This window comes from Heterodontus francisci, chromosome 18, assembly GCF_036365525.1.
Source record: "Heterodontus francisci isolate sHetFra1 chromosome 18, sHetFra1.hap1, whole genome shotgun sequence".
NCBI classification, from domain to species: Eukaryota; Metazoa; Chordata; class Chondrichthyes; order Heterodontiformes; family Heterodontidae; genus Heterodontus; species Heterodontus francisci.
The window spans coordinates 69,792,954-69,817,241 of record NC_090388.1 but is presented as its reverse complement, the minus strand read 5'-3'; the positions used below and the strand labels follow the sequence as shown (position 1 = coordinate 69,817,241).

At 44.5% G+C, this 24,288-nt stretch overlaps 1 protein-coding gene across 1 annotated transcript in view; it reads right to left on the bottom strand.

Annotated features, from left to right (window-relative positions):
* Window positions 1–23,294, bottom strand: part of LOC137379708 (A disintegrin and metalloproteinase with thrombospondin motifs 20-like) — a 603,896-nt gene extending 580,602 nt beyond the window's left edge. The window contains exons 1-2 of the mRNA XM_068050948.1: window positions 22,827–23,294; window positions 22,112–22,455 (exon numbers count right to left, since the gene is read on the bottom strand). Coding sequence (XP_067907049.1) covers window positions 22,112–22,455; window positions 22,827–22,917 — 435 coding nt within the window. The 5' untranslated portion in view covers window positions 22,918–23,294. The remainder of the gene's footprint in view (window positions 1–22,111; window positions 22,456–22,826) is intronic.
* Between the last annotated feature and the right edge of the window lie 994 nt (window positions 23,295–24,288).

Genomic DNA, 24,288 nt, shown 5'->3' with positions numbered 1-24,288 from the left:
GGATGTTCGCTGATGATTGCACAATGTTCAGCACCATTCGCGATTCCTCAGATACTGAAGCAGTCCACGTAGAAATACAGCAGACCTGGACAATATCCAGGCTTGGGCTGATGAGTGGCAAGTAACATTCGCGCCACACAAGTGCCGGGAAATGACCATCTCAAACAAGAGAGAATCTAACTACCTCCCCTTGACATTCAGTGGCATTATGATCGCTGAATCCCCCCACTATCAACATCCTAGGGGCTACTATTGACCAGAAATTGATCTGGAGTAGCCATATAAATACCATGGCTACACGAGCAGATCAGAGGCTAAGAATCCTGCGGTGAGTAACTCACCTCCTGACTCCCCAAAACCTGTCCACCATCTGCAATGCATAAGTCAGGAGTGTGATGGAATACTCTCCACTTGCCTGGATGGGTGCAGCTCCAACAACACTCAAGAAGCTGGACATCATCCAGCAAAAAGCAGCCTGCTTGATTGGCACCCCATCTACAAACATTCACTACCTTCACCATTGATGCACAGTGGAAGCAGTGTGTACCATCTACAAGATGCACTGCAGCAATGCACCAAGGCTCCTTCAACAGCATCTTCCAAACCTGCAACCTCTACCACCTGGAAGGGCACAGTTGCATGGGAACACCACCAGCAGCAAGTTCCCCTCCAAGCCACACACCATCCTGACTTGGAACTATATCGCCGTTCCTTCATTGTCGCTGTGTCAAAATCCTGGAACTCCCTTCATAACAGCACTGTGGGTGTACCTACCTCCCATGGACTGCAGCGGTTCAAGAAGGCGGCTCACCTTCTCAAGGGCAATTAGGGATGGACAGTAAATGCTAGCCTAGCCAGTGAAGCCCACATCCCATGCACGAATAAAAAATATTAAAAAATTCCCATCCCATGCCACCCTCTAACCCTCTATCCATTCCTTCCATCACTCTCGTGCCATCCCCATCCCTGCCATCCATCCCGTCCCTTACAGACACAATCTCTCCAACCAGGGTAAGTTTGTTGTTGTGCTCCCCTTACCTTCCACTGTTTTTGTTCTCCCCAACCCCCCAAGCTTGCCGTTGCAGCAGCCAACAGTTGTCAACCTACGTGCATCACGCACTCCAATCTTCCACACACCCCATGTGCCTCTGTGTGCAGCAGGCACCACCCTCCAACAGAAGGCCCCCCTTCAACTGACCAAACAAAACAGTCCAGACAGACTAAAAATATATATTATTATAGATGTACCTATATCTGTGTGTTATTTAGAAGTGCATTTTTGTATATGTGTTTCAGGGGTCGGCGACATGTCTGTCCACGGACACCAGTATTCATGGTAAACAATTTTGGGGTCCGTGACTGGGAATTTCAAAGCTGAGAAATTCCCTTTTGGCTTTTTCGGATCAGCTTTTTAAAAAAAATCACAAGTGTCAGTTTCACAGCTGATAGGTGCTGAAGCAAAGACGGCGCTTCTGAAATTCTGACAGATTCAGGGTTTTCCGGCAGATTCTTTTTTTTTTTAAAGCCAGCTGAAAAACCACAAAGCACGGAGTTCAGATGCGCTGTTCCCACTATCAGCAACGGTCAGAGAGAAAGCGGGCGGGCGGTAGGAAGAGAGAGAAGTGGGTGTGGGGGCATTACAGAGAGAGAGAGTGTGGCGAGGGGTCGGGGAAGAGGGCAGGGAAGAGAGGGGGTCAAAGAGAGAGTGTAGGAGCGAGTGGGGGAGAGAGAATGGGGGCGAGAGGGGGACAGAGGGAGAGGTGGAGGAGAGAGAGAATGGGGGAGAGAATGGGGGGGGGGGAGGAGAGAGAGAGAGAGAGACTACACAGAGAGGGGGAAGCAATACAGAGATGTCAGGGAGCAACACATACAGACGTGGACAACGGAGGGGGGACAACACCAAGAGAGGGGGAGAGAGAGACAGACAGAGAGGAGGGAGCGAGAGCAATCAAGCTCACTCCTGACAGGTGGATATCTATTCGGAATACTCCACATTGCTACACGTGTGCAGGCAGAAATTGACTATTTGTGCAAGCAAAGAAATGCCAGGTATCTTACTAAATCAGTGTCCAACATGAAGAAAGACAATAAATTAGTCTTCTCGTTTAAAGCTTTTTCACAATTTATTGTTGTTTTGATTAAATGTAAGATTAATAGTAAGATAAATTTTTAATACCATTATCTTTCCAAAATTATTTCACCAGTCCCCTATGTAAGACAAAAATTGTAATGTGGCCCCCCACGCAAAAATGTTGGAGAGCCTTGCTCCAAGCCTTTAACCTTGTGTTTTAAAATAATTTAGTGGCTATGTTAGTTTGAAACACAAGTTTGAAGGCTTGTGTTCTGTAAACTCACTTTAAAATGGCAAAAGTCACTTAGGAAATGTCTCAATTTTTACACTCTGGCACACAACACTCTCACTTGGGACACAAGGTCAGTGACATATTGAAAGTTATAGACTTTTGTTTCTATATAAGTGTCACAATTGTGCCACTATCCATTTGGAATCACATTATTCCAGAACTTGCATAAAGGGAATACAGGCATGAAAATCCAAGGAATTCTCCAGAAGACAGCACTGTAGGTTCCTCGTGAATACAAGAGTATGGTATACTGGAGCTGAGTAATATTGGTGAAAACAGGATGCTGCTGACCCATATACAATAATTAGTAAATACAATGGATAGTATGAATAAACCTTAATCTATGATGAATTGTCTACAATTCCCTAACAAATTCCATGCTGCATTTTCAGTCATAAAAACTGTCAGGGAAGACGTAGTAAAAACTTATTATGTTTCAATGACCATGTTAGAAACAATCAATAACAGATTTATTTTTGCTGCGAATTGGATTAAAAGGAGGTTTTTTAAGTATGTCAAAGATCAGTAACTGCAATGTGTGTCATTTACTATCCAGCTTGAGGGCAGATAACCTTAGTGGCCAATGTCACCTGAAAGTTGTCTGTATCATATAATTACATTACGTTATAAGTGCACCTTTGCTAACAGATAAGAGATTTGGCTTGGACATAAATTGGTTAGTCTGGAGTACAATCTTAGAATCGTGAATAAACCTTTTGTAATTGAATAATACATGCAGTAACAGCCGCTCAACTTTTTACAGAAAAATCTTTTGTTAATAATTATCTTCTCAGAGCAGAATTGGAATCGACAGTGATAGACTGAGATATAGGCATAAGTAAATTTAAGAGAATCACTTTATTGGAGGAACTGAAGGGCTCTCTTTATTTGTAATTGTGTTTATCCAATGTTGTCACTAGCTTTAGTGAGCAAATGACATTTTGTCCATGAGAGATTCTGTTGTTTCTGTATTTTAGAATCCAGGACCTAGATTAACAACCCCTCAAGATAAATAAACTTGTCTGGACTACCTACTGTTAATCTCTCAGTCCCTTCCTGTTGCACTCTGCTTGTTCTGTTTGACATGACTCTTCCGAAGTACAATCTGCTCCATCCTATAAAATTCTCATGATTTGGAGATCACTGCCCTGTCTTCAGACACATATAAAAAGCAGGCAGAGAAGTTGCACAAACACTGACCACAGGTTAAATTATCTTGTGACAACAGCAGTGTGAGAAATGGTCCATCTTCCATTGCAGATTTTCTACTGCCTCATCTCAATATCCACGATAACAATTCTCTCCTTCAGTTTTATTGTTTATTGGATGAATTTACACTCCTGACACAATGTGAATCCACAGAGGTCATCCAATAAGGTTCATCTACCACCCCATTACATGGTGTAGCTAGCTCTATTCCGTCAACAAAAGTAATTCACATTGGCATTGCATACTATAGAACAGAATATTTATTGCAACATAATATTTCTTTATTTACAGTACAACAGAATGTTTACTTATTTACAATTGTGCAAATCATGTTGAAATAGGATCAGTTTGATATTAAGAGGAGGAGGAGGTGCAGGAGGATCGGGGCTTGTGTCTCTTTCAGCTTTATTCTGGCACTCGACAGCATCAATCAATTGAGCAGTTCTTCCACCAGGTGGGCCACTGGGTGAATCGGTAACATGCTGGCTGCCTCAGGAGTAAGGTTGAAAAGGCTTCTGCATGATCTCAGAGTTGCTCCTGGTGGTTGTTGAAAAATGATTCACAATCCATGGCGTAGGAATTCACCCTGTTGAGGAAATCTCGAACCAACTGGCATGAGATGTGGCTGAGGAGGTCCATGTAACTCCAGTTGGGCTCCTCTCGATATCTTTCAATCAAAGAAGAACCCTTGGCAGATCCAATAAGTGGGAAGATCATCCGCAGTGTTAAACCACAAGATCAGATAATTTCCTCACTCATTCCATCCAAGTGCAATAACAAGCGCACCAAGTTGGAATGGAGCTGCTTGGAGAAGAAAGACGTGGACCCTCCAATTCTGCATTTGGTCAAATTTCCCAACACATTGAATGCTTCCACCCGCACTTTCTCACTCTGTCCCGAAGAGTGGCTGAATTCTGGTAAGGATTGGATTCACAAAGGTCCGGATGGTGTTTGCGGTTGACTGGATTATGCTTTTACACAGGCAGGACAGCACCGCATGCGTTAGCACCTCCGAGTTCTGCTCATTCCCCAACAAGCTAATCATTGTGCCCATCATGCTCCAAGACCATCTTTTACTTCCAAAGTTAATATTTCTCAAGGCCCTGGCACACAGCAACTGGGTAACAGGAGAAGCAAACATCAAATACCTTATCAAACCATTTACCACAGTGTCTGTGAACTGCAGCACAGAAACCAGTGGAGCTTTTAGCAGTTCTCCAAAGAAGATAATTACCATGACTGCCTCACAGTCCTGGAGCCTAATGATGTGAGAAGTCAGCTGGTTCACGGTATGAGGCAGGCTGAAGCCAGCATGTCCTGCCATTTCTCTGGCCAGCAGAACAACCCCCTTGTCAAAGAGGCTCAGCTTCAGCATCTGGCAGAATCCTCCATTTCTATTTAAGTATTCTACAACGTCTCCATTTGTTGCTTTGCCTCGCAGGACCTTGAGTGTCTTTACACACTTCTCACACAAATCCCTACTTGGCGATGTTTGAAATTCAGCTGCAAAATCTCTCTACTGTGATTCAGTATCTGAATGATCGAGCAGAGAAATATTAACGCAGCTGGTTAAGGAAATGAGTACGGTGCTGAATATCAACGGGAATAATGTATTCACCGCCTCTGCCAACTCAAGCTTAGGGATAATCTCACACAGCCCGCAGACGGCAGCCAGTGATACAGCGGTCAAATACTCTTTGGCGCTCCCACTGAGGGGGCAGGTTCTTTTCCCAAGTGTGTACACCAGCTCCTTCATAGTCCTGACTGCATTCTGTGTCCTCAGCCACTGATCTCCACACGTCTCTGTCACTTGTGGTGGTGTTCCCATGGTTCTGCTGCCCTTGTCTTTCTAGGTGGTAGAGGCCATGGGTTTGGAACGTGTTGATGAGTTTCTGCAGTACATCTTGTAGATGGTGCACACTGCTGCCACTGTGCACCAGTGGTGAAGTGAGTGAATGATTAAGGTGGTGATTCGGGTACTGATCCAGCGGGCTGTTTTGTCTCAGATGATGTCGGGGTTTTTACGTGTTGTAGCTGCACTCTTCCAGGTAAGAGGAGAATATTCTATCACACTCATGACTTGTGCCTTGTAGATGGTGGACAGGCTTTGGGGAGTCAGGAGCTAAGTTACTCACCACAGAATTCGCAGTCTCTGACCTGCTCTTGTCCAGCTGGGTGAGATTGCCACACCTGGTCGCATTCCCATCTATTCAATTGTAGCCAGAGAATTTTCTGCCCCAGCATCATTGCCTCTGGAGTCCCTCATGGAAATAGCCTTGGCCACCCTCTAACGTCTTATTTACATGTTGGCCCTCAGCAACACCATCTGAAAACATTCCAGATTCCAAATCTACACTGACAACTCATAGGTCTATCTCACCACCACCTCTCTCGACCCATCTAATGCCTTTTTAATATCAAACTGCTCGTGTGACATCCAATATCGGATGAACAGAGGTTTACTCCAATTTAACATTGGAAAGACTGAAGTTATTGTCTTTGGTCCTCACCACAAACTCCATTCCCTAGACACTGATTTCATCGCTCTCTCTGACCACTCTCTCAGGCTGAACCAGACTGTTATCAGCCTCAGAGATAGCCTCCCCGTTACCAACACTGCCTTTCTTCACCTCTGTAAAATGCCCATCTCTGCCCTGCCTCAGCCTATCTACTGCTGAAACCCTCATCCATGTATATGCTACCTTCACAATCAACTTTTCCCATGCTCCCCTGATCAGCCTCCCATCTTGCACTCTCCGTAAACTTGAGCTCATCCAAAACTCTGCTGCCCTATCCTAAGCAAGTCCCATTCACCCATCTCCCAACCCCATCCTGTGTTTGGTGATCCACATTGGCTCCAGCCCTACAACCCGAAAGACACGGGTGCAGGGATAGGGTGGGAGAGGGAAGCAGTGTAGGGGGAGACCAGGGTGAGCTTTGGTTTGATGGACAAGACATAGGAGGGAGTTAAGAAAGACAGCTGAACAGAGGGGCCTATTTTAGTTACAGAAAAGTCCGTGGGTTCCTTGCACTTGCTCTTGATGGAGCGGATGAACTGGAGAAGGGTTTAAGGAGATGGTTGATAGTGAAAAAAAAGGCAGGGTAATCTTTGCTGTCCAGGATGATCCCAAAGTAGTGATCAGTTATGGCAGAAGAGTTTAATTTCGTTCATCCAGTGATCTGGTGACAGTGATGTGGTCACTGCAATAAAATACAATACTACTACACCATATGCATTTCCTGAATTCATATTACATAGGATATATGGCACAGAAACAAGCCATTCAACCCAACCAGTCCATGCTAGCATTTTTGCTCTACTCAAGCCTACTCCCATCTTTCCTCATCTAAATCTATCACTGTAATCCTCTATTCCCTTCTCCCTTATACGCTTGTCTAGCTTCCACTTAAATACATCTATACCATTAGGATCAACCACTCCCTGAGGTAGCAAGTTCCATTCTCACTGCTCTTTAAGGAATTCAGAATAAACTTCTTAACCTATTGAATTTCTTGGTGACTATCTTATATTGATAAGCTCTAGTTATGCTCTTTCCCACAACAGGAAGCATTCTCCATGTCTATTCTATTAAAACTTTTCATAACTTTAAAGACCTCCATTAGATCACCCCTTAGCCTTCTTTTTTCAAGAGAAAAGAGACCCAGCTTGTCAATCCTCTCTTGATATATATAGCCATGTTGGTATCATCCTCTTAAATTTTCTCTGCACCCTCTCTAATGTCTCTATATCCTTCTATAATAGGGCAACTAGAACTAAATGCATCTTAGTGTGTTCTAACCAAGATATGATACAGGTTTAGCATAACCTCCCTACTTTTCAATTCTATCCCTCTAGAAATAAAGCCGAATGCTTGGTTTTCTTTATTTTATGGCCTTGCTAAACTGTGCAACAAATTTTAGTGATTGGTGTATTTGTACTCTGAGATCCCTTTGTTCCTCTTCCCCATCTAGACTTGCACCTTCCACATAATAAGTGACTTCCCTATTCTTCTTAACAAAATGTACTACCTCACATTTAACTGCATTGAACTTCATTTGCCAATTGTTTGCCCATTCTGCAAGTTTATTAATGTCCTCCTGTAATTTGTTGCAGTCCTCCTCAGTATTGACTATTCCCCCAATTTGGTGTCATCCGCAAATTTAGAAATTGTGTTTTTGATTCCATAGTTCAAATTGTTAATGCAAATTCTGAACAGCAGTGGTCCCAGCACTGATCCTGTGGAACACCACTTCCCGTTTCCTGCCACTCTGAATAATTACCCCTTCACTCCCACTTTCTGTCTTAAAGTCAGCTAGCAATCCATTCTGTCACTCGCCCCCTGACTTCACATTCTCTGAACTTCTTTATGAGTCTATTATGGGGAACCTTGTCAAAGGCTTTTGAAAATTCAGATAAATTACATCTACTGTATTACCACAGTCTAAAATATGTGTTACCTCCTCAAAAATTCATTAAGGTTGGTCAAGCAAGATTTTCCCTTTGAAATCCATGCTAATTATTCATTATTATATTTTTTTATTTCTAGATGTTCTTCGATTCTCTCTTTTTGTAGGGATTCCATTACTTTTCCTACCATTGATGTTAAGCTGACTGGCCTATCATTCTCTGGGCATGTTCTGTTCCCCTTCTTAAATATAGGAATTACATTAGCTATCTGCCAGTCTTCTGGCATGACGCCTTTTCCTAACGAATTATTAAATATATGCATAACACCTCTGCTATCTCTTCCCCTAGATTCTTTTAAAACACGTGGATGCAATCCATCCAGACCACGGGTTTTATCCTTTTTGAGTTTTAATAGTTTATTCAATACATCCCCGTGTTAGAATTAGAATATTACAGCGCAGTACAGGCCCTTCGGCCCTCGATGTTGCGCCGATCATCTGACCTACACTATTCCATTTACATCCATATGTCTATCCAATGACCACTTAAATGCCCTTAAAGTTGGCGAGTCTACTACTGTTGCAGGCAGGGCGTTCCACGCCCCTACTACTCTCTGCGTAAAGAAACTACCTCTGACATCTGTCCTATATCTTTCACCCCTCAACTTAAAGCTATGTCCCCTCGTGTTTGCCATCCTCATCCGAGGAAAAAGACTCTCACTATCCACCCTATCTAACCCTCTGATTATCTTGTATGTCTCTATTAAGTCACCTCTCCTCCTCCTTCTCTCTAACGAAAACAACCCCAAGTCCCTCAGCCTTTCCTCGTAAGACCTTCCTTCCATACCAGGCAACATCCTAGTAAATCTCCTCTGCACCCTTTCCAAAGCTTCGACATCCTTCCTATAATGCGGTGACCAGAACTGCACGCAATACTCCAGGTGCGGCCTCACCAGAGTTTTGTACAGCTGCATCATGACCCCGTGGCTCTGAAACTCGATCCCCCTACTAATAAAGGCTAACACACCATATGCCTTCTTAACAGCCCTATTAACCTGGGTAGCAACTTTCAGGGATTTATGTACCTGGATACCAAGATCTCTCTGCTCATCTACACTACCAAGAATCTTCCCATTAGCCCAGTACTCTGCATTGCTGTTACTCCTTCCAAAGTGAATCACCTCACACTTCTCCGCATTAAACTCCATTTGCCATCTCTCAGCCCAGCTCTGCAGCCTATCTATGTCCCTCTGTACCCTACAACACCCTTCGACACTATCCACAACTCCACCGACCTTCGTGTCATCCGCAAATTTACTAACCCACCCTTCTACACCCTCATCCAGGTCGTTTATAAAAATGACAAACAGCAGTGGCCCCAAAACAGAACCTTGCGGTACACCACTAGTAACTAAACTCCAGGATGAACATTTGCCATCAACCACCACCCTCTGTCTTCTTTCAGCTAGCCAATTTCTGATCCAAAGCTCTAAATCACCTTCAACCCCATACTTGCGTATTTTCTGCAATAGCCTACCGTGGGGAACCTTATCAAACGCCTTACTGAAATCCATATACACCACATCCACGGCTTTACCCTCATCCACCTGTTTGGTCACCTTCTCGAAAAACTCAATAAGGTTTGTGAGGCACGACCTACCTTTCACAAAACCGTGCTGACTATCGCAAATGAACTTATTCTTTTCAAGATGATTATAAATCCTGTCTCTTATAACCTTTTCCAACATTTTACCCACAACCGAAGTAAGGCTCACAGGTCTATAATTACCAGGGCTGTCTCTACTCCCCTTCTTGAACAAGGGATCCAAACATCCAAACATCCCCGTGTTTTATTTCTAACGCACTTATCTCATTGCTCATCACATCATTCAGTGCCATGCCCATCTGTTCTAACTCCCTGGTAAACACTGAGCGAAATAATTACTTAATACTTCTGCCATATCATTACCAGTGGCATTATCTGTCTATCCCTTAATGATTCTATTACCATTACAGTCTTCCTTTTTATTGATGTGCCTGTAAAATATTTTACTATTTTGTTTTATGCTCCTTGATGATTAAATTTAATCGTTCCTCTTTGCTTTCCTAATTGTTTTTTGACTTCTCTCCTAATCTATTGGTATTTTCTCTTATCATACATTAAATACATAGACAGCAGAGGAGTGTATGTCTCTTTACTAACCCTCAATTGTTCCCATTTATTTTTATTCATCCATGGAGTCTCACTAGTGTTTAGTTCTTTCCTTTTTGAAGAATATATTTTTCCTGCACTCTGTTGAACACCTTTTTAAATGTTTCCCATTGTTGTTCCACATCATTGTTTGCCAATATTGTTGCCCTTTTTATTTTCCCCAAGTTCTATTCCCAGCCGCTCAAAATCAGCTTTTCTCCAATCTATTAACCTGGTTTTCGTCATACTTATGTCCTTCTTTATTATCATCTTAAAGCGTATTTATAATGGTCACCATTGCCTAGATGATCCCTTACTTTTACATCTCTTCTCTGTTCTGGTTTATTCCCAATTACTAGATCCAATAGCGAACCTTCCCTTATTGGGGCCTGCTGCTGAGACTGGGCTTTTTACATATTGTGTTAGAAGTCCTGTACACATTGTAGGAACTCCATTCCTTTATCCCCTTTACCTACCTCTTCCGTCCAATTAGTATCAGGGTATGTCGGCCATTTTCACCCCAAGTGAAATTTATTGCCAAATTTGGGTGAGACCGAGGAAATCGTGCCTCTTAAAAAGCCAAAGCATTGAAAGCTTGAGAGTAGTTTTTTTATTGCTTATAGGAACTGGCTGTGACTAAACTCATTTCACATGTATTCATGACAAGTTAACTTACTTTTATAATGTTCTCATGTTATTATTTAGAAAATGTGGCAGCCAGTTTTCACATAACAAGGCCCCACAAAGAGCAAATGGACAAATAATCTTTTTGGTGGTGTTGGTTGAGGGAGGAATATTGGCCAGGACACGACAGGTGGAATCTTATCAACTGCACAGAGACAGCAACGCGAAGAAATTTTTAAATGTGAGCATCGGGTCTTCTACACGATGTGTTCCTGCCAGTGAGTGATCTTGCTGGAGGCGGGGTGAGAGCGGCATCAGTTGCCTGCTTGGCAGCGGTGGGTAGCTAATTATCAGCAACTAAGTGCCTACTTAGGGCCAAATTGGTGATTCCATTGGGATCTTACCGGCAGCGGACGGGCCTGCTGCTGAGACTGTAGCCTGGCAGGAGTGTAAAGGTGGCCTCCTGGCGGCAAGCCAGGAAGCCACCGCCAACACCCCCAGCACCAAGCCACAGGAGCCAGAGAGCACCTACACAATATTGGTCTGGCAGCGGTGGCCACACTTTATTTTTAAGCAAGTAAAAGTCTTCAGAGGGCGTCTCCATCTTGAGGCACCCTCACAGTCCCCCACCAGTGGGTGCTCTCTTTGGCCCTCCCACATGTGCAGTCCACCTCCCATCCTTAATTGGACGGGATTCCTAGATGCTGGCCGCCTCTGGGAAGATCGCGCAGGCCGGCGGACCTCAGAAACCAACGGCGCCGAGACCCGGAAATGGTCCCAGTTCGCATTTAAAAACTAGGGTGGTAATAATCCACCCTACAAGAACTCACTGTTCTTCTTCAAATAATGCCATAGGATCTTGTGTCTGCCTAAACAAATCTAACATCTCATGCAAAAGACAGCAATTCTAACAATACAGAATTCTCTCAGCAGCTGTTTTGTTCCAATATCCATCTCTCCCCTCCCCCAAGCCAGTGAGGAGATGGGTGTTGCGTTAAAAAATTTACAAATGGGAAACCTGACCCCAATCCACCCCCAACATGCCCACTTCTAGGGCTGAATTTTATTCTCCCGCTGCTGGGAGCGGCGATGGACGGTAAAATCGGTGGCCCGCATTCACTGGCCACGCACCGCAACGCCACTGCGATTTAGCACACGGCGGCTTATTTAAATATGCAGAGCAGGCCCCCCCCCCGCCAATCACGTGGTGGGGGGGTGGGCCTCAGCAAGGCCGCGAATACTGTCAGCTGCCTTTGTACAGGCGCTGGAGCCATTTTTAAAGGACTGCCAGACCTGCCTAGAGACTGCAGAGTTGAACCCCGTACCTCCCCCACTACACTGTAAATAAATTTGTGACCCCCCCCCCCCACAATTACAATGAAAATAAATGACTGCATTGTTACCCCTTCCCCCCCCCCACAACCACTCAAACACTTATTGAAGATTTGACCCCTCCCCCACCCCACCCCCTACACTAGAAATGCTGATTTGACCCTCATCTCTACCCCCCATTAAAAATCTTAAGTTTCCCCCTTCCCCAACTCGGTGATGCCAGCTTTCCCCGAACAGGAACATGAAGGTGCAGGAGTGCTGGCTGTCGCATGGAAGATCCTGGCCAGCTGGTAAGATCGCGGTGAATGGTATTTAAATATATTCATTTCCTTTATTTAAATATTTAAAGTTGAGTCCTATTGCTCAGCTGCAGGGAGGGGTGGGAGGCTGTCGTCATGGAGCAGTGCCATCGCCGGGAAGATCAGGCCTGGCAATCTCGGCGTCGGACTCCATGGGGGGGGTCACTGCGATCTTCCAGCCACCCTCCCCGCCATGGAGCCCAATGTCAGGAGCTCAACAAAATCCCAGCCCTATTTATAACAGAAGCAAATTGGGGGGGGGGGGGGGGGCAAGGGTCACAGGTGACTAACCTATGCTCCAGATGTGGGCTGGTCAATATGTCGCATGCCTAAGATTTTATCCCTGTTCTAGATTTAACACGGGTCAGCCGGGTTTCCCAGGTCTCGGGAAACCTAGCAGCTGCAGGGAGGTCAGAACAGCTGGATGAGACAAGGATGTGCCTTTCTGCTACCACTACTTGTGCTCAAGAGGAATAGGAGTGCTTCACTGTGCACCACCAAATTTACCTGCTTCCAGCCCCACAATCAGACACCTCAACTGGACACAGGGATCAGCACCAACATGTTGCACCAGGGACATTTAACAAAAGTATTGGACTCAGCCACAGACATGGGGGCAATTAATCCATGTATAAAGTGTGTATTTTCCACACTGGAAAATGCAATTAGCTAGCAAGCTAATAATAATGATAAATTCAACTCACTTTAATGTTTTCAAATGTATCTCGCCACTGCAGCTACATTGAAGTCCTTTGTGCTTGTTGTTGCAGTTGCAATATGTAGACAAGCATCAACGCGACAGCTCTCAAGATGATTCCTTGTGGATGTTTTGATTGTGTTCAAGTGGCTGAATCCTCGTTCGCAGTAACACGTGTCAGGGTTCAATGTCAGTAAATGAAGTGATAGCTTTGCCAGTTCACTGTATTCATCCGCTCTTGACTTAAACAAAAGACGCCACAATTTAATAACCTCACTGCCACAGCAGTCCGAGTTGAAAAGTGTCTTGACAGCCTCATCTTTGCAGTACATTTCAACGTTGCTGCAGTCAGTCAATGTGCTTTGTAAATCTTGCAGCAAGTTTTTGAATTTCTGAGACTGGTAGCTTTTGGTTGCAGGGATCCAAGTAAAGCACGCATTTAACCGGCTCTTTTTCAGGAAACCTGGCCTTGAATGCCTGTTCAGACTTCCTTGCTTATTCAATGAACTTTGCTTTTACCTGGGCAATCTCCATTTCTGGCAAGTAGTGCTGCTTTTTACACTCCCTCAGCACCTCTGTGACCTTGGCACTAGGGATAGACAGGTAGCTTGGAGATACGAAAGATACCAGGATAGAATCTTCATTTGAAGGCTGTTTAAACAGCTTCAAAATAACCTCAAAAGTACCAGAGAGCAGTACGCGTTGTACAGATCAGAGTTCACTTTCTGCAGTGCCAAATTCATTGGCCGGAATTTTACGTCAGGGCAGAAGCCCTGCCCACTGCCTTTAAAAGTGGGGGGCGAGCCCACCTCCACCGGGCCTGCGAGCCACACAGAGATTTTACATGGCCCAGGCCTTTAATTGGCCCCGGGCGGGACTTCCACCCCTCTGAGGTAGCAAGTCCCGCCTCCAGGAGCTGCCATCCAATCAGCGGGGAAGGGACCATGGACCACTACTGGGGCTGCACCCAGCTTCAGGAGGATTGTGGACATTGGCGCTGAAAATGTTAAATGGGGTTTTGGGCCTCGCCGGGACAATCAACTGGGCCCCAGTGAGAGGGGTTGGGGTCGATTTGAAGGGCGGGTGGAGGTACGCTAATGAGCAGCAAGCGGTGCTGGCAGGGCCCTCTTGTGGGCACAGGGTGCCCGATCAGAAGGGCCACTCCCTTGGGCCCACAAGGAGGCTACCATGTATTACTGGGCAGCCTCTACAACTGCCAAAGTGCCCATCCACTGCAATTAATTAGCCACTTAAGGGCCACAATTGGCCTGAGGCAGGTGGGTTGTTTGTCATCTCCCCCGCTGCTCGTAAAATTGCAGCCTGGGTGGGAAGGTGAAGGGAACGACAGCCCCCGCCTCCCACACAATTTTACACTCCACACCCCCCCACCCCCCCAACACCTGCTCCTCCAGCCAGCGCCCGCAGTGGGTGTAAAATTCCAGCCATTGATGCAAGAAGTGGCAAAACCCAGTTCAAGATACTGAGATACGGAATGAATTTTGGAGATTGTAGCATGTTATGAATATTCTGGCAATATTTTTGTAAATTGGCGACCCAATCTCAAATGCCTCTCAAAGAATCCCACAGTAGCTTGAACCTCTCAATACAGGCAGCTAAACTTAATCAGAGAATTTCTTTTGTAACCAACCAGGTTTGAGTATTCCTCATTCAGCTCGCAAATCTGTTTAAATTCCTTTTTTTGCCCCTCACAGCTCCACTGAAATGTCTAAGTGTCGCTTTGATCATGTCTTCCACAAAATCAGATATGACTGATTCAGCGTCTTTACCCGTTAAGGCTTGGTGATGGGTCATACAGCGCTGAATGAATAAATCTACATAACAATCTTTCAGTCGCCTTGAAACTCTTTCATGTTGGGCGAGTATTACAGGTGCTCCGTCCAATGTAAATCTCCCATTTTTCTCTACAGTTTACTCGTTTTGGTCATTTTCCAAACAACCAACGATGGCTGCACTCAGATTTTCTGCGTTACAACACAGCTATTTCAATTAAGCTGAAAAACTCGAAGCGAATTTCCCCTTTGTCAACATTCACAAAATGAAGGCAAATAATAAGCTGACTTTTGTGACTGGGGTCACTGCTCTCGTTGCACATTAAGTTTCGAAAATGGATCATCTACTGCTGCTTGAACAGTTTTACTGTAAAGATAGTCACCTAAATCCTCGGTGTTTTTTGCCACAGTCTTACACTGCAGTACAGTCTTTGAAAAGCAGCAGAGTTTGGGTCAATTTTTTTTGCAATTTCATTGAAGACAACACGTGCTGAAAATGGCAGCTTGGCTTTTGCTAAACTATAGGCAAGGCAAAGACCATTCTGTGCATCTTTGAAATCCTGATTATGAAAGCCAGCCATTAATTTTACCTGGCGTCTTTTGGCTTTGGCCTCCTTGATGAATCTATCCTTCTCTACACTTGACACTTTTTCTTTGTACCATTTCTCAGCATGGTCGCAAGTTACAGTTGACTTGAGCTGTTTTATGACTTGGCTACATCTTGCGCATTCCATAAAACAACCTGCAGGTCTTTTGAAAATGAAATATTCTCTTTCCCAAGCTGGGTTGAATGATCTTTTGTTTTTTCGAACTCCACGCCATGCTTTTTTTTCCCCCTCGGATAAGGAAAAAAAGTTTTGTCTGATTGAACCAAAGGTGCTTTGTTATCCAGTGTCATCAAGATTCTACAGTCACTATGGCTGCTGTTGTCTCTTGACATTATTGTCAGTTTACGTGGAGAAGCAGAAGCCAAATCGGGCCCATCTACATCACAATTGCAATATGCACACAGATAAATCATCTTTTTTGTGACAGAGTTTGTAAGTCGTATGTTTTTTGAATAAATTAGCACGGACTTCAAAATTTTTGCCACGGACAACAATGTCCAGGTATGGACATGTCATCAACCCTTGATTGGACCTACCATTTGATCAGACCCCATGAGTCTGGACCCCCCACAATTGGACCCCTCCCTTGATGTCTGAATTCCTTCCCCCAGTGCCCGACTGCCCTCGCCCTGAAGTACAATTCCCCCCACCGATGTCGGACTCCTCCCCACTATTGCTGTTCCCTGACTGCGGCCTGGCGCCTCAGGCCTATTGTCTGACAGCTAGTCAGCCTTTCAATCTGCTTGGCTGAGGCTGGGAAACAAATTAAAAAATTTAAAAGAGGCACTGCTGTTAAATTCGAAAGGAAACACATACATTCAGGTTTCCTCGTGTTAAATCTCCCCCCACCTCGATCCTGTTCCGTCCTTGTTTTTTATTGAGGCCATTAAGTTGAAAGTGGAAGCTAAAATAGGAGCTTCTTCCAGAGACTTGAGCACAAAATCTCACTGCAGTACTGAGGGAGTGCTGCATTTTTGGACTCATTCGTCAGAACTTTCAAACAAAGCACCAAGGCATGGCTTGGCTGGTGGTGAGAAGGGCCCTCCCTGTCAGATCTTCCCTGCATGCCCAGAGTCTCCCTGCCTCCACACACTGCCCTCGAGGTGTCTGCGGTGGGGAAGAGACCATTGACCACCTTCTGGAATATGCCTTTGCAAAGCAGGTTGAGGCAAAAGATGCAGTGGTTTTTGTCGAGGTTCATCCCGAGCAGCTCTGTAAGGCAGGACTCTGTGCTCTATGGGCTGTTTCCAGGGATGTACACCGGAGATAAACATTAACTGCTGCTGGAAGACCATCAACTCGGTGAAAGACGCTGTTTGGTCTCCTGAAACTTGCTGGTCTTCCAGTGCAAAGAGTTGTTCACAACTGAATGTTGCAGACTGGCACATTCCAAGGTCCAGGACTACGTGCTGAGGGATGCACTAAAGCTTGGGGCAGCCGCGGCAAAGGCTCAATGGGGAAAGACCACTGTGCAAGGTCCTCCCGCCATAGTGAACCGAGGCACTGGAAACCATGTACGCACCAGAGGTTTGATATGAAATGTAAATGTACATTGTAAATATAACCTGTAATGGCAAGTATAGTGAGGAGCTTCATTAACTGTATTGAAAGAAACTGATCTGTATCACACTTTATGTAATGTCAAATTTGAACTATTATGTAATGCATTTCAACAAATTGTATGAATAAAGTATACTTCTGCAAAAAAAAGTGGCATAAATGATTAAATAATGCACTACTGTTTCGAAACGAAAAATAGATTGGCTTTAATGAAGTTAGTTGTTCTTCGACTGCCTTTTTATTGGCAGTGAAAGCTACATCAGGAAGGAAAAACCTATGCCCCAGACTGGAAGCAGCTGAGTTAAGGGTTTTTGAAAAGATTTATGGCAAATGTATATAGGAACAGTCGTAAAATAGTATGTTTTAGCAGTAAAAACATCAACCATTATTGTGCTTAAAAACTGGATGTGTCTGGTTATATTTTGGGTAATTCTGTATGTGAAAAAGTGCTTTTACATGTTTTAGAAAATGAAGTGGCTTTTTTCAGCAACTCGCACAATAAATTCCAGAATAAATCCAATACAATAGGAAATACACAAAGTAAATTCTTGTATGGATTTCATTCAGCATTCAGACATCCTTTTCATCTCCGCTCCATTTTTTCTTCTCATGAAGGATGGATTTTAGTTAAATGGGCATCAGTCCTCGAGTAGAATTATCAAGGGGCCATTCTTCGGGCTGGACCTTGTGCTCGCCCAGAAGGCAGGTTTCGTGGCAGGGTGGGGGTTTGGCGTGGGGGTGGGGGGCGGGGGGGGGAGCGTGCCGGAGAATCGGAGCGAAACCGCCTGCCACGGAAACCGATACCGGAATTCCCGGTTCCGATCTGGCTGCACCAGACCAGGTGCAACCTTGGTGTCATACTTGACCCCAAGATGAGCTTTGGACCAGATATCCCATCCAGTACCAAGGCCTCCATAACATCGCCTAACTCTGCCTCTGCCTCAGCTCATCTGAAACAAATACTCATCCATGCCCTTGCTATCCCTAGGCTTGACTATTCCAATGCTCTGCTGGCCGACTTCTCATCTTCCAACCTGCATAAACCTGAGCTCATCTAAAATTCTGCTGTCCATATCCGAAATTGTACCAAGTTCTGTTTGCCCTTCACCCCTGTGCTCACTGATCTACATTGGCTCCCAGTCCAGCGAAGCCTCGATTTTAAGATTCTATTCTTTATTTTCAAAACCCTCCATGGCCTCGCCCCTTCCTATCTCTGTAACCTTCTGTAGCCCTGCAACTCTCCAAAATCTCTATACTGCTCCAATTCTGGCCTATCCCCGATTTGAATTGTTCCACCATTTCCCTAAGCTCTGGAATTCCCACACTAATCCTCTCCGCATCGCTACCTCTTCCTACTCCCTTAAGATTCTTCTTAAAACCTATGAAGCTCGGTCATCCGTTCTAATATTTCCTCATGTTTGGCAGTATCAAATTTTGTTTAATAACGCTCCTGTGACGCACCTTGGGATGTTTTGCTACATTAAAGGCACTTTATAAATGCAAGCTGTAGTATGTTAATAGGCAAAATTTACACAATCAAAAGCTGGATTTTACTTCTGGAGGCGACAGTAAACAAAATGCTGCCTGTGGTACATAAAATAAAGCAAATTACTAAGAAAATCGCAAACAAAATGCTTTTTTAATGTTCATTCTCAGGTTGTGGGAATCACTTGCAAAGGCAGCAGTTATTGTCCATCTCTCATACAACTGAGTGGCTGCCGAGAAAGAACAGACACGTTATCACAATCAGAAGCACAATGGGCATAAACAAACCAAATGTAATGCCCTTGACTTCAGAAAAGGTTCTGCAATCATTGCGCAGTATTTGCAACTGCACAGGGAACATGTCTGGTACATATTCAACGAGTAAAGGAACATGCATGTTTGAGGGAACTTGGAGCTAGTAATGATCCTCTGGGCTCGTAAAACTGATTCAGAAAGATTCTACTACGGAAGCAAACTTAATTAAAGAAGAACACGAGTAGAAAAGCAAACTTTCCATCATAAAATGGATTGTGCAAATGGGCTTTTATATTTGTTTCCACAATTCTTTACAGTTAGCTGCCAGTTAACTGTTTGTAACAATCTGAAACATTCAGAGCACCAGTTCCAACTTCTCACCATTCATCAGAATTATACTGGAGCTTAAAGGGTTAAATTGAGGTCAAGCTGCATAAAGCTGGTTTATATTCTCCCGAGATTAGGAAATTGAGGGTGATATACCTGAGCTGTTCAAAATAATGAATGGATTTGATAGGGTAAATAGAGAGAAACTAGTTCCTCTGATGGGGAAATCCAAAACAAGGGTCATAATCTTAAAATTAGAGCTAAGTCATTTCGGGGTGAGATCAGGCAGCACTTCTTCGCACAAAGGGCTGTGGAAATCTGGAATTTCCTCCCCGAAAGGCTGTGGATGTGGAGAAATTGAAATTTTCAAGACTGAGATCGATAGATTTTTATCAGATAAGGGTATCAAGGGACACAGAACAAAGACAAGTAAATGGAGTTGAGGTTCAGATCAGCCATGATGCAAGAGAATGGGGGAGGTGAGGGAAGGGGAAGGGTTGTGGTGCAGACTTGAGGAACTGGATGATCTACCTCTGTTCCTATGTTCCTAGCTTCACTGCTGGTTAACAGCAATAAACTTCCTGAACTACATTGTATACAATTAGTACTGCAACTTATGGTCCTGATTTTCATCTTTAGCATCCAGGTGCAAGAGCTTCACTCATATGGTGCACAAATTTGACGTGCATCACCCAGGATTATCTGTCCATTAAAAAAAAAACATAGATATGGTGTGTACAAATGTCCCAATAGTTACTCCCCAGATGAAATTTTTGCTTCCAGACACAGAAGATGAAAATTATATATCTGTCTAGCACTCAGTCAAGTGAATGCCCACATAAAGCTTCTAATTTAGTTTTATGGGGGATGGCAGGGGGAGCTCATAGATGCTGGCTGCACACTGTCCAGTTCCACGCCACATGAAGAGTGCTCTATCAACGTTCATGGATAGCATTCTGGAATTCGTCAGTTATCCTGCCTTCTCTGGCAATCAACGCATAAATGGAGGGACAAGAAGGTGGACCAGCTCACACAAACCACTTCCAACTAACCCCATCCCTGCGAAGGTTTCTCCTCAACCCTCCCCACCCTACTGTCCCCCAACATTGAAGCAGGCAATGAGACTGCTTCTCTCTCTAATAAGGGTCGAGTATGTTGCCAGGACTGGAGAATTTTAACTATGAGGAAAGATTAGATAGGCTGGGTTTGTTTTCTTTGGAACAAGGAGGGTGAGTGGCCATTTAATTGAGGTGTATAAAATTATGAGGGCCCTAGATAGAGTGGGTAGGAAGGAACTATTTCCCTTAACAGAGCGGTCAATAACCAGGGAGTATAGATTTAAAAGTAATTGGTAGAAGGATTCGGGGGGAGTTGAGGAGAAATATTTTCACCCAGAGGATGGTGGGGATCTGTAACGCGTTGCCTGAATGTGTGGTAGAGGCAGAAATCCTTATCACATTCAAAAAGTACTTGGATATGTACTTGAGATCCTGTAAGCTACAAAGCTACGGACCAGTAACTGAAAAGTGGCATCAAACTGGATAGATATTTTTTGGCTGGCACAGCCACGATGGGCTGAATGGCTTTCTTCTGTGTCATAAAGTTCTATATTTCTATGATTCTAAGTTTCAAGCTCGATCACCAAGCCATGTGTCAGGCCTAACATAAGCCACGGCCTTTTGTGGGTTTGTGTTCTTCTGTGTTACTAATGTGCTTAGTTTTGCTAATTCTGGGATGCACATCTGGGCAAATATGACCTTTTAATGTTCCTCTGCTGAATGGAAACACGCCATGGTCCCAATTGGGGCTTAAGTATTGAATGCAGCGTTGTATTTACTACATGGTAGCATTTATTGGGAAGTTTCTTCCATATCTACCTCCTACCATCAGAGTTATTTTATTAACCAATGGAAAACATAAATGTGTTTAGAAATAAGCGCTAATCGAAACTTTAGTCCAATCACACTTCCGGCAGTTTGAACACTCCTGCTAGATTGATCCTGTGGATTATCCTTAGACAGAAATTTACTGGGTCAAGGTCACTGACAGACTGGCTCTTGGGACTTGGCCAGTGTCCTCTACTTCCCATTTGTTGAGCGTGCAGTACAGTGAATGTGGTGCATACTTTCAAAGCGTGTAGCATGTTTAATTTATAACAGGCAATGGGACATTTGAGAAGGCTGAGAATCTTACTGCTGTAATTACTGTGTAAATTGCCGTGCAAATTTGATTTCTGGCTCTTATAAACAGCATCGACAGACCAGCGAGAAAGAGACAATTGCCTCTCAAATATTCCTTTTGGCTGCCACCGATTCTCTTTTTGAATTGCTGGTTGTCAGATCTTAGGTATGTCCTGGGTAATCTCCACTCCCATTCCCTTAAAGAATCCCTGGAAGGGCTGTCACTAAGTACGTGCGGTCTTCAGTATCTGCATGGTCCATTAGTTTATTAGAGTTCACTCACTTTACTTCCCAGTTGTTTACTGCCCTCCCTCCACAAGTTACCAGGGTTCCCCTACCTGATGGATTGTGGCAAAATCAAAGCAGATCAACCTTTTCCCAGCGACACCACAACAACATGCTAAACTACTACTCTTAAAGCAGCATGTTGGAAATCAGTAAAACAGCCTTTTTACTCGTGACAAAAGCAGCCAAGGCTTTCAAAAAAAGCTAATCTCATCCTGAAATAGGGATCACACGGGGTAACAATTCTATATGGAGGTGAGACCAAAACTGGCAGAGTAACATATTCTTGTAGGCAGATTTCGAAATAATGATTACCAGACTCTCAGGGGCAAGCGCAGGGACAAAGATTCCCCCCACCCCACACACAGCCTTCTACAAAGCCCCCTTTTTCACTACAGTCTGCTCAGCTGCCAAAGTGAGGATGATAGCAGACAAAGTGACTATTGAAGTCAGCTGTCCAAGCCCAGCCTCCCCCATCCCACTAGAGAAATATACTCACAAGCCCAGTGCACAGGCTGACAACGGCGGTGTGCTGCATCTCCGAATTCACATGCCCGCTGTAGAAACAGTGCTTCAAGTCCGAGTGGCCGCTTGCGGGCTCCTCACTGCCAAAGTGACTGACTCGGTAAGTGGGTGCAATGAAGCCGGAGTCAGCGCTCAGGTTCAGCTGGTAGAACTGGCCAAAGGCGCGGAGTTGATAGTGAGTCCTTGAAGCCCAGGGCTCCGGCTCTGAGCTTCTCTTCCTCCTCCTGAAGTGATGAGCGTGAGGGAAGACGTCCCCGAAATCGTTCACTCGCGTCGGCGTGATTATTTCATAGGATCGGAGCTGTTTTATGAAATTCTCTGAAACGAATCGGCGAACGTGCAAGTTACACGCTGTGTAATCTCACACAGTGCAAGATAATTTTACAACTTAACGCAATTTCAAACGTTATTTTCTCATGCCGGGTTATAAATTTAGAATAAACTTTTATAGTTTAACAATACTGTGAATATCCCGTGTATGTAATTTACATTATGTATACACATGCACATATACACACTATAATGTATGTCTGCATGTATTCTGTACATATATATTCCAGATACAGATGTGTGTGTGCATATATAAACATTCTAGAGCTACAAATGTAAGTATATTCATTCCCCATCCGGATCTAGAACAAATTAAAACTTTTAATCTGCCCCCCAAGTGTATAATAAAAATGCAGTACCTTGTATAGGATGTAAAGGCAGTTCCCGAGAAGCAGGTATAAATACAAACAGTTGACACAGGAGCCCTGCTACCCAAATCATCAACTGCATGATTCCCCCTGAGCGAAGCAGCCACGGGTTTCCCTCACCCTGAGCGAAGCAGGCACTCAAAACGCCACCACCTTCTCCCGTGTAACACGAAACACAGTGGGCTCAGACTTGCCAGGAGCAGTAGTAGAACCAGAAGCAGCAGCAGGGGAAACTGTCGGTTACGTAAATGCTCTTTGCAGTAACATCCACCAGAGAGAGAAAGAAAAGTTGCAAACAGCCCCGAACGCCCATTGCCCACATGGACTCATTTCAGCAGCCAGGGAGAGCGCTGGCCATCCCAGTCATTGCGGCACAGCTTTCAGTGCACCTCCCCGCTCGCTGGTTCAGTGTGTGAGCCACAGAGCAGCCCGACAGGGGATGCTTCCAGCTCCATTGATTCTTTCGGCCATCCGACATCAAACACACGGGACCCGCCTCTTGACTTGCTACCTAACCAATCCGCCCCTACATCCAGGGAGGCAGGCGCGGCACTCACTGCCAGCAAGTTTAACCCTTTTCAGGCTCATGGAAGTTTTCTGAACCCAAAACCGCGCTACACCACTCGCATCAGTTGAAAGTACTGGGTGCAGCCCCTGTATTCACTGTTTGTTGGGATTGCACTGATCTTCCAGTCCCGTTAATATTCACTAAATATTAGGAAGATTTATGGTTACCAAGAGGGAGGCAAATTCATATGGAGCTGCGTTTATTATTGAAGTACTTGCATCATTTTTGTTTTAAATCATAATTACTTGGGCAGCCACCCTGCTGAGTCTGTTACTTCGGTTCCCAATGGAGACTCAGTGAGCGGGCAGAACAGTAGCCCTGTTCAAGCACAGGCTTCCTAATACTTAACCCCACAGTCACAGGCCTGGGACCTCACTGCTGCATTGCCTGAGGATTGTCACCGACTGCAAAGTTAAAAGAAATAAAGAACTTGCATTTATATAGCGCCTTTTGTAACTTCAGGACATCCCAAGGCAATGCACTTTTGAATTGCAGTTACTGTTATAACGGAGGAAACACAGCAACCAATCTGCGTATAGCAAGCTCACAACAGCATTGGGAAAACTGACAAAATATAGTGAGGGATAGATATTGGCCAGAACACTAGGGAGAATTATCCAATTCTTCTCTGAAATAGGCCCATGGGATCTTTTACATTCACCTGAGAGGCCAGACAGGTCCTCGGTTTAACATCTGAAGGACGGCACCTCCAACTGTGCCACACTCCCTCAGTACTGCACTGAAGAGTCAGCCTGGATTATAGTCTCAAGTGTTTGGACTGCGACTCAAACCTGCAACCTTCTGACTCAGAGGCAAAATCTGAGGCAGAATCACATCTGCCACCAAAGTTTTCGAAAGTACTGAATTACCACAAAGACACCACAA